This window comes from Natrix helvetica (genome assembly GCF_964273705.1).
Source record: "Natrix helvetica genome assembly, chromosome: 1".
In the NCBI taxonomy this organism is placed as follows: domain Eukaryota; kingdom Metazoa; phylum Chordata; class Lepidosauria; order Squamata; family Natricidae; genus Natrix; species Natrix helvetica.
In genome coordinates, this window is record NC_138548.1 from 73,545,047 (window position 1) to 73,559,334 (window position 14,288).

The 14,288-nt window shown below is 42.7% G+C and overlaps 2 protein-coding genes across 2 annotated transcripts in view; one reads left to right on the forward strand and one right to left on the reverse strand.

Annotated features, from left to right (window-relative positions):
* Nucleotides 1–16: 16 nt before the first annotated feature.
* LOC309382510 (acyl-coenzyme A thioesterase 1-like) lies at nucleotides 17–7,329 on the reverse strand. The gene is made up of 4 exons (XM_081934100.1): nucleotides 6,038–7,329; nucleotides 4,793–5,896; nucleotides 3,722–3,924; nucleotides 17–2,321 (listed from the first exon to the last, which is right to left on the reverse strand). Exons 2-4 carry the CDS (start codon nucleotides 5,388–5,390, stop codon nucleotides 1,728–1,730), a joined length of 1,395 nt encoding a protein of 464 aa, XP_081790226.1. The 5' UTR covers nucleotides 5,391–5,896; nucleotides 6,038–7,329; the 3' UTR covers nucleotides 17–1,727.
* A 4,167-nt stretch (nucleotides 7,330–11,496) lies between these two features.
* Nucleotides 11,497–14,288, forward strand: part of HEATR4 (HEAT repeat containing 4) — a gene marked incomplete at its 5' end in the record, with an annotated part of 43,400 nt that continues 40,608 nt past the window's right edge. Inside the window, one exon of the mRNA XM_081943724.1 lies at nucleotides 11,497–12,020. Coding sequence (XP_081799850.1) covers nucleotides 11,497–12,020 — 524 coding nt within the window. The remainder of the gene's footprint in view (nucleotides 12,021–14,288) is intronic.

Here is a 14,288-nt window from a genome sequence, read left to right on the forward strand (position 1 = left end):
CAGTACTTGAGACGTCTTACCAAGTGTTAGCCATTTATTTCACTTGAAACCTTTCACCCAACAGTGCAAAAAACCAAAATGTTATCCGAGGATATAGCACGCATATTTGAATATGCAAATACTGCTTTAGAATTTCTTGGAACTTCTAAACTCATTTTAACTTAGCAGCGATAGACATGTTAACTTGCTAATTTTAACAAGTGCAATGAAAAGTTGATAAGAATACAAATAAGAACAATTAAAAAGCAAGGTAAGAAAAATTTAGAGCAAAGTTGAAAAATAGGAGTGTTTCTAAATTGGACTGCCGCCAGAAATTAACAGCTTGCTCCAGTCACATAACACAGTGCTGGGGAGTTTGCTTTTTCTGCATAAAAGAGTTGTATAATTTAGGATGAATTAATTTATACTGTCAGTCCTTTGTTTACTATCTAAAAGATGATGAAATGATTTGATCTTTTCTCCAGTTGGCCCTTGACAGAAGCAGCAAATACATTCAGAACATTATCTTCTGAAGTGCAATGTCATTATTTTTGCAGATAAATATTATACAGCAAACTCTTCAGTCATATAAGGTTATTCTCCTTTCTTGTGCTAAAAACAACTTGGAGAAAAGAAGGCACATTCCTATTTCACCATATTCACTTCATTTGTTAAAAGTTAATTTTCTTTGCCAGTAATATTCTAGGTTGTTTTGTACCAATTCAAAGTAACTGCTGTCATTAAAAGTTAGTCAAATTGCCAAGTTGTTAACCTGCACATCCATTTGTTTAAAGAAATTGAACCTACAAATATTTTTTTCTTCCTAATTTGGAAGAGTAAAATTAATATCTGTCAAAAACAAGCCAAGGTGAAGTCCATGACCCTGTGACTGACCCTCCCACAACGTATGTAAAAGGTAGGTGATTGGGAAAATGAGGAGGGGACCCTCAGGCTGGTGGAGAGGTTAGCATGTTATTGGGGAGAGGTTCAGGGGGTCGAGGGTGCGCAGGAAGATTACAGGCAATCCTCCACTTATAACCATCTGTTTAGTGACTGAACTTGCAATGGCACTGCAAAATGTGACGACAGGATTTTCACACTTATGACACTCACAGCTATCCTATGGTCATGTGATCCACATTTGGATGCTTGGCAACTTGCATGCATTTATGACGATTGCCATGTCTCAGGGTCATGCGATCACATTTTGCAACCTTCTAACAATGGAGAAGTCAGATTTACTTATCCAGCATGTTATTCACTGCAGTGATTCACTTAATTGTGGCATGTAAAGTAATAAAATGGGGCAAACTCACTTAGCAACGGTGTTGCAACAGAAATGTTGGTCTCAATTGTGGTCATAAGTTGAAGACTACCTGTAACGCATTGACAAGTGCAGGCAGGCACGGAGTCCAAGGGCAGGTCACTCTCAGAGAATGAGGGATCAGTGCTTGATGCTGTTCCTCATTCAAGCCCAGTTGGACTCCAAACAAATCAATAAATCAAGATCACACTGTCGTGGCCACCATCTGGTGCTCTTGCCTGGATGTAGATCCTAGTCTTCAGGATTTTAATATGGAATGCAGAAATATTTGAAAACTAGATAAAGAGTGTTCAAACGGGATTTATCACCTATGAGTTTCCTTCTTCTTGCCCCCATTTCATATCCATTCCCAGCATTATTCTCACATCCCCAGTATTTAGCTTAGCAAACATACATGCTGAAACCCAGCTCATAACAAATTCATTCACAATTTGTTTTTGCCGCTATGGAGGATTTGATGAAAGAAGTCTTGAATCTGCTTCCAAGCATCCACCTGCGCTGCTGCATGTGCTCTGGGTTGCCCTCCCCAGATCACTGTTTTGCCCACCAAAAAGTGGACCGAAGCAGGGCACAGTGGTGTATAAGGAGGTTCAATGTAATGACCTGCTTCAGGATAGCAGATGATTCCAGGTTTGTCTTTTCCATGAGCTTGTAAACGATTGGCAGCTTCGTTGGCAAAAAATTCACTCTTCCAATTATGATCATCCATGCCCACAATAAAAAGAAAGTGTCCCTCAGCTTTCTCCAATGGAATTAAGCTTTGGCGGTCAGCGCCCTCAAGTGGGTTGTTCAGGACATCAATAATGTCATAGATCCCATTCTGATCAATTTTGACTCGATTTACATTAATGCCGAGAGGTGGAATGGTGATGTCCTTGTAGCGTACTGCTACAGCTACATTGGCTATAGAACCATTAACGGTGACTATTGCCTTGATGCCTTTTAAAAATGAGGCCATGGAGATGCAGATGTCACCCCCTTTGGAGTGTCCCAAAACGCCAATTCCTGGACCTTTAACCTAAACAGACGGAAAGAAAGAGAAGGAAAATCAGATTCACACTGCTAACAATGTTTCTACTGCATGGGATCCTATGGCTATGTTCATACAGCTATCCTAAATGAATAACCAGATGAATCTTCTTAAGCACGGCATATTATGGTTTAATCAGTCAGCCACCCCTTAAGCAAACCAAAAGGATGTGTTATGCAGACACAGCCTGTAAGAAAACTATCCATGCTATTTCACTTTCTGTTACAGTAATTGCCTAAAGCAGGGGTGTCAAACTCAAGGCCTGCGGGCCGAATCTGGCCGCAAGGTGCTTAGATCTGGCCCGCGGGACTGCCCTGGAAACATTGAAGGACCAGCCTGCAGTGCCTCTGCCAGTGAAAACAGAGCAAAGGCCGACCCAGCCGAAAATGGAGCTCGGGAGTCCATTTTTACTGGCAGAGTGATTGGGCCATCACACACGCCCCCTGACACAAGTGATGTCAAGCTGGCCACACCCACCTCAGCCTCCTGAGGTCAAACACAACCCTTATGCGAATCTCAATGAAATCAAGTTTGACAACCCTGGCCTAAAGCTTTCATGCTTCAGTTACTCTTGCATCCCTTTGGCTGCCCCAAATGGAAAGAAATGAGTTGTTAAGATCCTTAAACTTTCCATGATCTATTTCAGGAACATAGCACAAAATGTTCAGCACGCTCAAACAATACAGCAACCAAGTTGAATTTAGTTAATTTCCCAGAATTAACCATAGTTCCAGCTTTACAAAATACAGGAAACCTTTAATTGATAACACTAGTTGAAGTAATTTACATGTTAAGCAACATGCTGAGCTAATATGTGGATAGATATTGCTGCCAATCATGATTTTTCTTTTCAACTGATTACAGATAGTTTTGATGCAAAATGATTGCTAAGTGAAACTGCAGTTGTCTTATGATCTTACTTCAGTTTTCCTTTGCTTTATAGAACTGCAAAGGTCATAAATGCCAGGAATTAATTACTTTTCCATTATAGTAATTGCAAATGGTTGCTAAATGTATCAGTCTCTATTTACTGGTTGAATTATCTAGGACAGAACAGGTATTTTTACAGCCCAGCCATCCTTTTATTGTTCCAATTGGTGATGGGGGCGGGGGGAGGATGGCAGGTGGGGGGGATATGTGGGTGGTGGTCCTCCACAACACTCCCAATTTCTCATTGTGGCCCCTTGAGAAAATTAATTGCCCACCTCTGATCTAGGATAACATAGCAGTATACACAGTACACTCCCCTCCAATTTTCTCTTTGATAATCATCTTGTCTGGAAAACTGAGCTGAGTCTGACCCCAACTGACTGAATACATTTCTGTGGCTAAAAAACCCGAGATCTCAGCTAAACCTCTTTACAAAGGCCATGAATAGAGCAACCTACCACTGGGTGTTTTAGCATATAATTGACAGCTTCTTCAAAGTACTCCAGATTCAATTCCGTCATGTCCTTAGGAAGATCTTCATACCCATAATAGGCCAAAGCTAATACTGCAAAGCCATGATTGGCCATCAGACATGCTGAACTTTCTGGAATCCCTCCTCCAGTTCCAGGTATCTGAATGATACCTGGAAAAGGGCCTTTACCTGCAAGAAATATAAAGTAGAGCGGTTGTTTTTAGTTACCATAGATTTCTTAAGAACTTAGCATACTTTAAACAAAGTCCTGCATCAAAGATAAAGCACAAAAGGGCACATGGCTTGATTCAAACAACTGGCCAAGCGGCAGCATAGTTTCATTGTTTAGCTTATTCTGTCACATAAAGGTAGCCACTGTAGTTTGAAAATCAGAATTTATGGTTTAGCATGTTACAAAAAGGCAGTCAGTAGTGGTTTATTAAACCACTACTCTATTAAACCACCCATTATTTAATACAATATGTGAACATAAAGACTGGCTATGCACAATGCGTTGGCTATTTCTAAATTGCAGATCCCAGAGCTAAGGATGTATTGTATTCCATTGATTTTAATATCAGAAATTATAAAGCCAATTTGGTGTAGAGTACAGAGGGACTCTATTTTCTAAGCTTGGGTACACAGCCTTTTGGCCAGTCACTCTCTTAACCCCCGGAAGCCAAATTTCCAGAAATGGTGTCCAGGCATTAGTCCAGGCAGTCACTTGGAGCCAAGACTGGTTTGAAAGCACACGAAAAAAAGGAATTACGCCTTATTCAATCTTATTTCCCGAGTTCATATAACATACTAGGTTAAAATATGGTCGCATCACAGGTTGTGATTCAACCTCTAATGCTGGGTAAACGTTGGGTAAAAATATGTAAACGTCAACTCCAACCAAACAACGCACTGAATCGAAACAGCCTCAACCGGTCTGATTATAGTACCGTAGCTCAATTCAGCGTGACCGTGAGAATCCAAAAAGTGGATTAATTAAATCGCTCTTGGCTGATCCTCCGGGACATGAACGTATATTAATAGAGTAATTTCTGTTTACCGGGAGGTTGGAAAAGAATGGCCCGGATGCTCCCTTCCCGCACCGGGAGTCTCTTCACCCCGTCGCCCAGGAATCTCCGCTCGTGGGAGCCCTTGGCCAGGACGCGACCAGTCAAAGTCTCTCCCAGCCTTTCTAACACCTCCACCTCCAGGGGAAAGGGGCGCTCGACGTCGCGCTTCACCAGGCGCCTGAGGGGTTTTAGCGGCTGCAGCGACCACAGCAGCCCCATCGGCTCCAAACCCGAGAAGGTCCCGCCTTCGAGCGCCGGCGAGCGCTGCAGATCCAGGCGCCCTTCGCCGTCTGCTCGGTAGAAGGCGTGCGATTCGAAGCGCTCCCCTTTCTCATCTTCCAGCGACGCGCGGAGCGCGATCTCCTGCTCGGGCCGGAGCCCTTTCACCGAGATGGCCAGCGGCTGATCGAAGAAGCTGTAGGCGGGGGGAGAAAAGCTGAGGCGAGGCTCCATGGCACAAGCAGAGGCGGAAAAGCGCACACGCCGGCTCCGCCAACTCCCAAAGCTCACAATGGAAGTCCTTCGCCAGCAGTGACTCAAGCAGACCCGTAACATTTTGCTCGCAAGCGACGCCACGCCTGTTGGCATCGCGACTGCCAGGCTAAATTAATTCGCGCCTCGCCACTTCTTGGAACAAGGCAGGCCGCACTGGTGGAACTGCCGATCGAGTGCTCGCAGCCCTCTTTTTGCGATGAGTCTGGTCTTCGTTCTTCCGCGTTGGAGTAACTCCTCCTATCGCGTTTTGGGGGTTAATAATTTAGTCAGAATGAACAAATGGGTGGCGTGTTATTTCTTTCGGCCTTAAGATAAATTTAGTTGCAGCTAAATTCCACTGGATTTCCTGGACTTCGCTGCTATATAGACATGCAATAGTATTGTTCTCAGATAAGTGCGTTTAGAATAGAACAGCCCTATTTTTAAAATGTTAAGAACCTGCAACACAACTCGGCAACTGATCTAAGCCAGTGCTTCACAACCCTAGAAACTTTTAAAATTGAGGGGACTTCAATTTCCAGAATTCCTCAGCCAGTATCTATGTACCGTAAATACAAATGGACAAGGCTTAGGGGTTAATGGAAAGTTTTTTTCCTTGCCTTAAGTCAGGGGTGTCCAAACGTGGGAACTTTAAGACTTGTGGAGTTCACCTCCCAGAATTCCCTAGCCAGCATGACTGACGGGAATTCTGGGAGTTGAACTCCACAAATCTCAAAGTTCCCAAGTTTGGCCACCCCTGCCTTAAGTATTTGTGCTTGTGGCCTAGATTGATATTAAATGAAGCAGACATATTGGCAAAGAATAAATTGCATTCTGGACAATGTTACTGTCTTAAGCATTCTCTAAGGCTCGAAAATAAGTGAATAAATTTTCACTAAGTTTTAAGCACTTGTTATGGATTTTTTTTTCTTCAAAAAATGTACTTTTGTGTCTTGTTGCTTTTAGGATTTTTTTTCTGTTATTTTAAAAACAAAAATAATTTTTAAAAAACCACCTCTAGGATGTTCCTCATTTGACTCTAACCATGGTAGAAAGATGTCTTCATTCTTGCTTTTTTAGGGCACATCCTCATGGCATTATATTTGTCTGCCACAAATCAAGACTTCATCAAAATGATGACATGCACAATCATGTGATTAAAGTCCACCGGACATTTGATGCATTTTCAACTCACACAAATCCTCAGCCAGTTTGACTGGCTGGGAAATTCTGAGAATTGAAGACCACACATCTTTAAGTTGTTTAGATTGAAAAACACTGGCTTAAAGCATTCACCCAGTTTCTTAATGCCTTCATTGGTGCAAACTGAAAACCGGAATGATAGAGATGAAAGGCAATATTCCATCTTGGACTTCTTCCAGATCTGGTGTTTCTTTGGGAGGTTTCCTTTCTTCTTCCTTTTCATTCCCCAGGAGCTCCAAAGATAAGTGGCCCTTTGGACAGAAAATTATAATGCTTGAAGCAGGTTCTGAATGGCTAGACATTTCCCAGAAATTAACAATGAATGATGACCAAGATTTTTATACTATATTAATATACATTCACACACTGTACCTGATACATATTTAAGGTCTGGTTTTTTTTTTAAAGGTGTTACATACTGACAGCCAAATGGTAGGCTCCACCAAGGTCCTCCAATCCCGTGGGAAAATACTCCAAGCCGATTGGTCTAGCCATCTGACAGCTCCCTATAAAAGGGCTAGCTGTCAGACAGACCGGTGCTGTCTGATAAAACCTGTTGTTTGTCATTGAAGCCTCAGTCTGTCTCATCCATTCACCCAACCTAACAAAAGGGTTTTATTACGTATTATAAGTCATAGCTTATATTATTGCTATAGAGTCGTATCTCTGCAGTATTGACTAGAGGTTCTTAACACTCTAATGGTTATAAGTATTATGTCATTGTTAGCTATTGTTCGAAATGCTAATGTTAATAAATATTATTTAGATTTTTCTCATGCAAAGCTGAATATAACAATAATAAACAACTGCAAATTATATCAAACGTTTGTTGTACAATAAAGTTTTCTGTTCTAAGCTAAACATTTAATAGTGTCTCCACTATTGTTACTTATTATTATTTGTGTTTGTTGATAAAAAGAGACAACAGATAAAGGAAAATAAGCAACAACAAAAGAAAAAAAAGGAAAAGAAAAATGTTTGGTTTCTAACTTCTTTCTATGCTTCTGCTAATTTATGATGTTTATAAAGATTTAGGCCCCCTCGGAAGCCCAAATGTTTCTATCATTTTTGCCATGATGTGTGAATATTTAATACCTAACATCTAATAATATGCTTGATGTACTCAGGTTTAAATTGCAGGGAAATAACATTTAAGTTGAATTTTGGAGGCTTGATTATCTGTAGTAAAATGATTTGAGAGCTAGTTCTCATTTGTACAGAAGTAAACAATCTGGTGGCTCAGTGGCTAAGACGCTGAGCTTGTCGATCAAAAGGTCGGCAGTTTGGTGGTTCGAATCCTTAGCGCCACGTAACAGAATCAGCTCCCATTACTTGTCACAGCTTCTCCCCACCTAGCAGTTCGAAAGCATGTAAAAATGCTAGAAAAATAGGGACCACCTTTGGTGGGAAGGTAACAGCGTTCCATGCACCTTTGGCATTTAGTCATGCCGGCCACATAACCACGGAGATGTCTTCACATAGTGCTGGCTCTTTGGCTTTGAAACGGAGATGAACACTGCCCCCTAGAGTCAGGAACGACCACATATGTGTGAGGGGAACCTTTACATTTAAACAACCTGGTATTATACCAAGCCTTTACAAAATATTGCAAAGGAACTTTAATCCCCAGGAGAGCAAAATCTTTCTGTAAGTGTATGAAAGAAAGAGACTCAAGACATTTGAAAACTATTTATTTTAAGTGCAGTTTACCTTTGATACACAGCAGTGACTGGAATTCTCTTCTAATGATCATAATAAAACTCCTTAGCTGAAATTTTGTATCCCTGGAAATATATTCTCCAGTGTCTTTCCTTGCTAACCAAGAGAGCCAGTCAGGGTTTTGCTGACTATTTTTAACTTTTAAGAGAAATTGTCTAATGAAATATTTGATACCAAATGGCCAGAACTGGAGAGAGCTATATTTAAAATCAACAAATCAAAATGGTCAGTATGCAAATGCATCTTTGTAACTAGGCAACCACTGTAAACAGTCAGATCCAAAGTCTTTTGAAAACTTGTGATGGCTCTGCAAATTGGAGTTTTGAAATAATTAACCTGTAAGGTAAATACAAAGCTTTGCTACCTATACAGTAGTTAGGTGGAATTATCTAAATGATTATTTTAACAGAGTGGATATTCTGAATTTGTTGAATTTGGGTGTAGCACCTAGAAACAGTTTCTTTTTTGATTCTCATCAAAACATAAACAGAGTGGCCTGTATTAATTTAATATAGGGACTAGCAAATATTCATTGTGGTAATGAATAGAGTATCCTATTTAAAATAGCATTGTGTGCATTCTAAACAGGAAATGAGAAGGAAAAAATAGTGTAAATGAAGAATATACTGTGTTGTTGACACCACAAAGATAATATTAAGTGTGACTGAGGGAATCCTAATAAAATTTAAGAGAAAGTTAAAATGGATTTTTCAAATAACTGGAGTAGAATTTGTGAGTGAGGATCAAAAGGGACAACCTATAGCTAGGTTATAACGCAGTCTATAACATTTTACAAAATGTAATAACATCTAAAATTACAAAAGTGTGGTAGTATCTAAAATTTAAGTAAAATGTGAAAATATAAGACCATATGACATTTGTCAATGGGAACTTGGCCCATCGAGGTCCAGCAGCTGTTCGTGCTGCCGCGCAAAAGCTAGTCAGCCACTCACACTGGTGGGGACAGGGCGGCAGGCATTTCACGCGAGGGCCCTGCGGCAGGCCCAATCCCAGGGACTGCTCCTGATGGAGTTGCATTGCACCGCTGGGTTCAGAGGTTTCTTCTAGCTGCCAGCTATTTGTGTGGAACAATATAGAGATGCAGATCAGTTTCTTTGGCAAGCTGGACAGTTTTGTTTGATCGGCTCTCAGTAAGTTTTGCAAAATATTCTTTTAGAGAATTTGCTTTGTTTTTAATTGTGGTTGTCAAGTCAAGGATTTAAAGAATGGTTTGTGCTTCAGTAGACTATTCCTAGCTATAAAATGTAATCTATTTACTGGTTTCAGCCCATAAGTCCGTCTCAAGAGGTTCATACTTATTGGATAAATGAAGTGAGATGATGTTACTTACAGAAGAGGCTTGTTTGCTTCTGTTGTATCTATAACTTTTTGTTGTTTCAGAGGCATTGATGAAGTCTCTTTATATGAGCTGTGATGGGGCAGTGGTTAAAATGCAGTATTGCAGGCAACTTCTGCTGACTGCCAGTTGCCAGCAATTTGGCAGTTTGAATCACACCGGCTCAAGGTTGACTCAGCCTTCCATCCTTCCAAGGTTGGTAAAATGAGGACGCAAATTGTTGAGGGCAATATGCTGACTCTGTAAACCGCTTAGAGAGGGCTGTGAAGCACTGTGAAGCAGTATCTAAGTGCTATTGCTACCTGCTGTTTCTTCTTCTTTTTCCACATGACAGTAGTGCAAATGTTCCTTCTACAAAAACACTTGACCCAATAATTGCAATAATAAAAAGACACTAAGAGTACAAGATGGGGCTAAGGGGGAAAATGATCTGAAAATAAATAGTAAACTAAAATGCAGATAGAATAAAAAAGGCTTTTAAGAGGAGTTAATTATAAGGATTACAACCAGGGGTAGGCTGCTACGGGTTAGCCTGGGTTCAGGAGAACCCCTAGCTAATATTATGGCTGGTTCGGAGAACCTCCAAATCCCACACCTAGCTGGCACTTTCCCTCCCCACCTCGCCCCTCCCAGGAGTCTCCATGTGCCCCATTTTGGATGCGAGGTAACTGCAGGGCCCAAATGGAGGCTTAGGAAGGGGGAAAAAACAGGCCTTCCATAAGTTCCGGAAGTCTAGAGATGGGCCCATTTCCGGCCTCTGGAGCCTGGGGGAGGCAGTTTTCGCCCTCCCGGAGTCTCAAGGAAAGCCTCAGGAGCCGGCAGAAGGCTAAAATGCCCCACCCCCGGCCTTGGTGCAAGAGGCTGATTAGGCCACACCTACCATGGCCACGCCCACCCAGCAACTGGGCAGAGAACCCACTTCTGAAATTTTTGAAGCCCACCCCTGGTTACAACCATGTTTCTTTCACCCTCCCCCTGGTAAGCATGTGGTAAAATTGCAAATTCAGAAGAATAATGTTCCTAACTCAGGCTAAGTAACTTTTGCAACAGAGAAACATCGTGTAAGAAAGCAATGGCAAAGAAACTGGATGCCCTCATCAATTATGGTTTCTCAATGCTGTTTTTCTTTGATGAATATCCAGAGGCAAAATACAATAGTTAAGCACCACCCATATATCCTGACATTTTATTTGGCCATGTCCTATTCCATATAGATTGGCTATAGATGAATAGATCACCATGTGGATTCCAACTCTCCGTCCCACCTGAAACAGGTTTTTATTACCAGATAACATAAATATTCTGTGATGGCAACAGCTGGTTGGACTAACCTCAAATTTATCTGGGTTTTACTTACCCTGTTTGTAATCTGAAATGTGTTATTGTTAACATTAAGGCATATTTATCTTCCTTTTGTGGCACAGGAAAACCTGGACTGTCTCAGCAGAAGAGTGGAATGGGGCAATTTGATTTTTTTTTTGAAATGTTTGATTTAAAAAAACTATCTCGACACTAGTCAAAAATCTTACCAGTCTTGATAAAATGGAGGTATCTAATGTTTTCAACAGTCAAAACGTCTTTCCTTCTGAGTCCACTTTAAAAGTCAAAGTCGACAGGAAGAACTTGCCATCATACCAAGCTATGTTGTCTGCGATGAAGGCAAAAATGCCTTTTATGTATCAGCAAGGTGTTAGCCATGATGAGCGGCATTATGCGCATTATCAGAAACAATGTCTTAAGAATATATCCAAGAGCATTCATTTTTCCAAAGAAGCTATTAAGCCATCAGCTTTATCTTATAAAGATTATGACCCTAAAGGTCTATATGATATTTCCACTGTTATTCGTCAATGTAGAGATGAAAATATTATCCCTAAAAAGCTAAGGAAACCAAGAAAAGTGAATTACTTGAGAAGATTGCCTCATTTGAGGCTACCAGAAATGGCTCATGTTCAAGAAACCACTGGTAATCTCCCTCTGTTCTTAGAAGACTTTATCTGGGAAGCCAAAGTAGAGAGTACCCAAGCAGAGCCCACCTTGCTGGTACCCATTCCCCCTCCCCCTCTTTCTCCTCCTCCTTCTGACCTTCCAAATAGCCAGGCATTCCTAACCAAACCCCTTGAGAAGGTAGAAGACTCAAGTAAGATAAGACAGCCCAAATTCACAATCGGGGATGAACCCGAACAAGAAAAACTGGGGTGGGAAGAAACACTGTTAACCAAGATAAGCAAAACAACAGCTCAATGGATTGTGAACAATCAAACCTCTTGGGGAGGTTGGGTTCAGGGTAAGCTAAAGCATTTCAAGAAACAAAAGTACGACTGGAACAGCATCAGATATGTACTCCCTTGTGAAAATGATGTGGACTTACTGGATGGAATTCTAGCTGAAGAAACAGGGGAGGGAGGTCCTATTCACAGAGATGAACAAAAGAAGCTAGAGACTCCTCTCTCTGCTTACTATAGGTAGGGCACAGTAGTTATTATTACAATAGAAGAAAATATGTAACTTGGGATTGAGTTTTGGAGTCCTTGGTGCTCTCTAAGTTTGGTTGTTTGCTTACAGATGCTTCATTACCCAACTATATACCATCATCATTGTTAGTGAGTGTGGAGTTTGCTCCCTGTTAATATGCAGTTGTTTGCCTTGCCTGTCTTGGTGGGGTGTGGTTTTCTCCTTGGCAGTTACTTGATCAGTCATCAATAGACACATGGAGATAAACCATATTGACACACCATTCAAAAGAGACAATAAAAAGTTAAGTCCCAGATAACCAATACCCAAATAAGCATGATACCAAACAAACAATAAAAAAGACAAGAAAAACTTAACCAAGGAACTTCCAAGGAGATAAACCATACCTTCACCAACTCTGGCAGGTAGCAACTCAGTTTGGCCAAGCTGTGGTATATAAACAGGGAGCAAATCCAGCACTCACTAGCACTTGATGATGTTACCTAGTTGGGTAATGAAACATCTGCAAACAAACAACCAAGCTCAGAGGGCACCAAAGACTCCATGGATATTATTACATTTCCTCCTGATATAAATCTTTCAATAAGGTGTGAATCTCAACAAGTTCTATAGAATTTACTTCCAATTAAAGATGCATGGAATCAGTGACGTGCGGTGAGGTTTACGGCTGATGAGGCTGGTGACGTCATCAGGAAGGCAGGGAATGGGACCACGTGTGCTGGAGCCTGAGGCTGCCTCAGCCTCAAGCACACGTGACCCCATTACCCTGCCTTCCTGAGCGCGCTTCGCCGGTTCGCGTTCTGCGATCCCCAACAGCAGCTGCTTTTCTGTGCACCTGGCGTTTAGGACATCCGGCTATCTATCTAAACGCCAGACGCACAGAAAAGGATCGCGGAGTGCTTCGCCGGCGAAGCGCTCCGCGATCCCCAACAGCAGCTGCTTTTCTGTGCGCCTGGCGTTTAAAACATCCAGCTATCTATCTAAACGCCAGACACACAGAAAAGGATCGCGGAGTGCTTCGCCGGCAAAGCGCTCCGCGATCCCCAACAGCAGCTGCTTTTTTGTGCGCCTGGCGTTTAAAACATCTGGCTATCTATCTAAACGCCAGACGCACAGAAAAGGATCACGGAGCGCTACTCAGCGGGGTGTGGGTGAGAGGAGGAGAGAATGGGTGAATATTCTGTCCTCTCCCCGGACACCCGACTAAAACGCTTTCTTTCGCCCATGGAAGAGCTCAGACAGGCGAAAGAAAGCGCTTTACTCAGCGGGGTGTGGGCGAGAGAAGGAGAGAATGGCTGAATATTCTCTCCTCTCCCTGGACACCCGACTAAAACGCTTTCTTTCGCCCGTGGAAGAGCTCAGACGGGCGAAAGGAAGCGCTTTACTCAGCGGGGTGTGGGCGAGAGGAGGAGAGAATGGCTGAATATTCTCTCCTCTCCCCGGACAACCGACTAAAATGGTTTCTTTCGCCCGCGGAAGGGCTCATGCGGGCGAAAGGAAGCGCTTTACTCAGCGGGGTGTGGGCGAGAAAAGGAGAGAATGGCTAAATATTCTCTCCTCTCCCCTGACACCCCACTGACTAAAGCACTTTCTTTCCCTCGCGGCAGAGCTCAGAGCTTTAGAGGCTTTTTTAAACAGGCAGTCATTCACGGTGAGCTAGGTAACCTCACTTCAGCACTCGCCTTTTCCCGTTTACATTTTTTTTCTTTTTCATGATTGACAGTGGTGAGGCTCTGCCTCCCCTGCCTCCCCTGACTGCACGCCACTGCATGGAATATACCGTGTTTCCCCGAAAATACGCCAGGGTCTTATATTTTTTTGACCCACGAAATATGGCCTTGGGCTTATTAAAGGGGAGGGCTTATTATTTTTGGGTTGCCGGGCGGCTGCTCCCTTGTGACTGGGTTCCCGAAGAGCCGGGCACAGCCTCAGGGTCGAATGGCTGTGTTGCGCTGTCGCAGCAGCAACGCAGCAGCCATGAGGTGACCAAGCTTATGAGCAGCCACCCGGCAACTCCCCTTTCCAGCCGTGTATAGTGCCGCTGACCGACCTAGCAGTACCCGGAAGGCACCAAGCAACACGAGCGCCTGTTCGCCGCCGTCCGCCTCCCGCGGCTCGGTGCCTTCGGAATGCCCCTAGGTGAGTGAATGGGGCTCTGCATGGCTGGAGAGGGGAGTTGCACAGCGGCTTTTCCGCTCGCGTGAAGGGCATCTGCGCTGCTGGCGCCGTCCGCCGCTTGGTTTTTTTTTTCAAAGCAC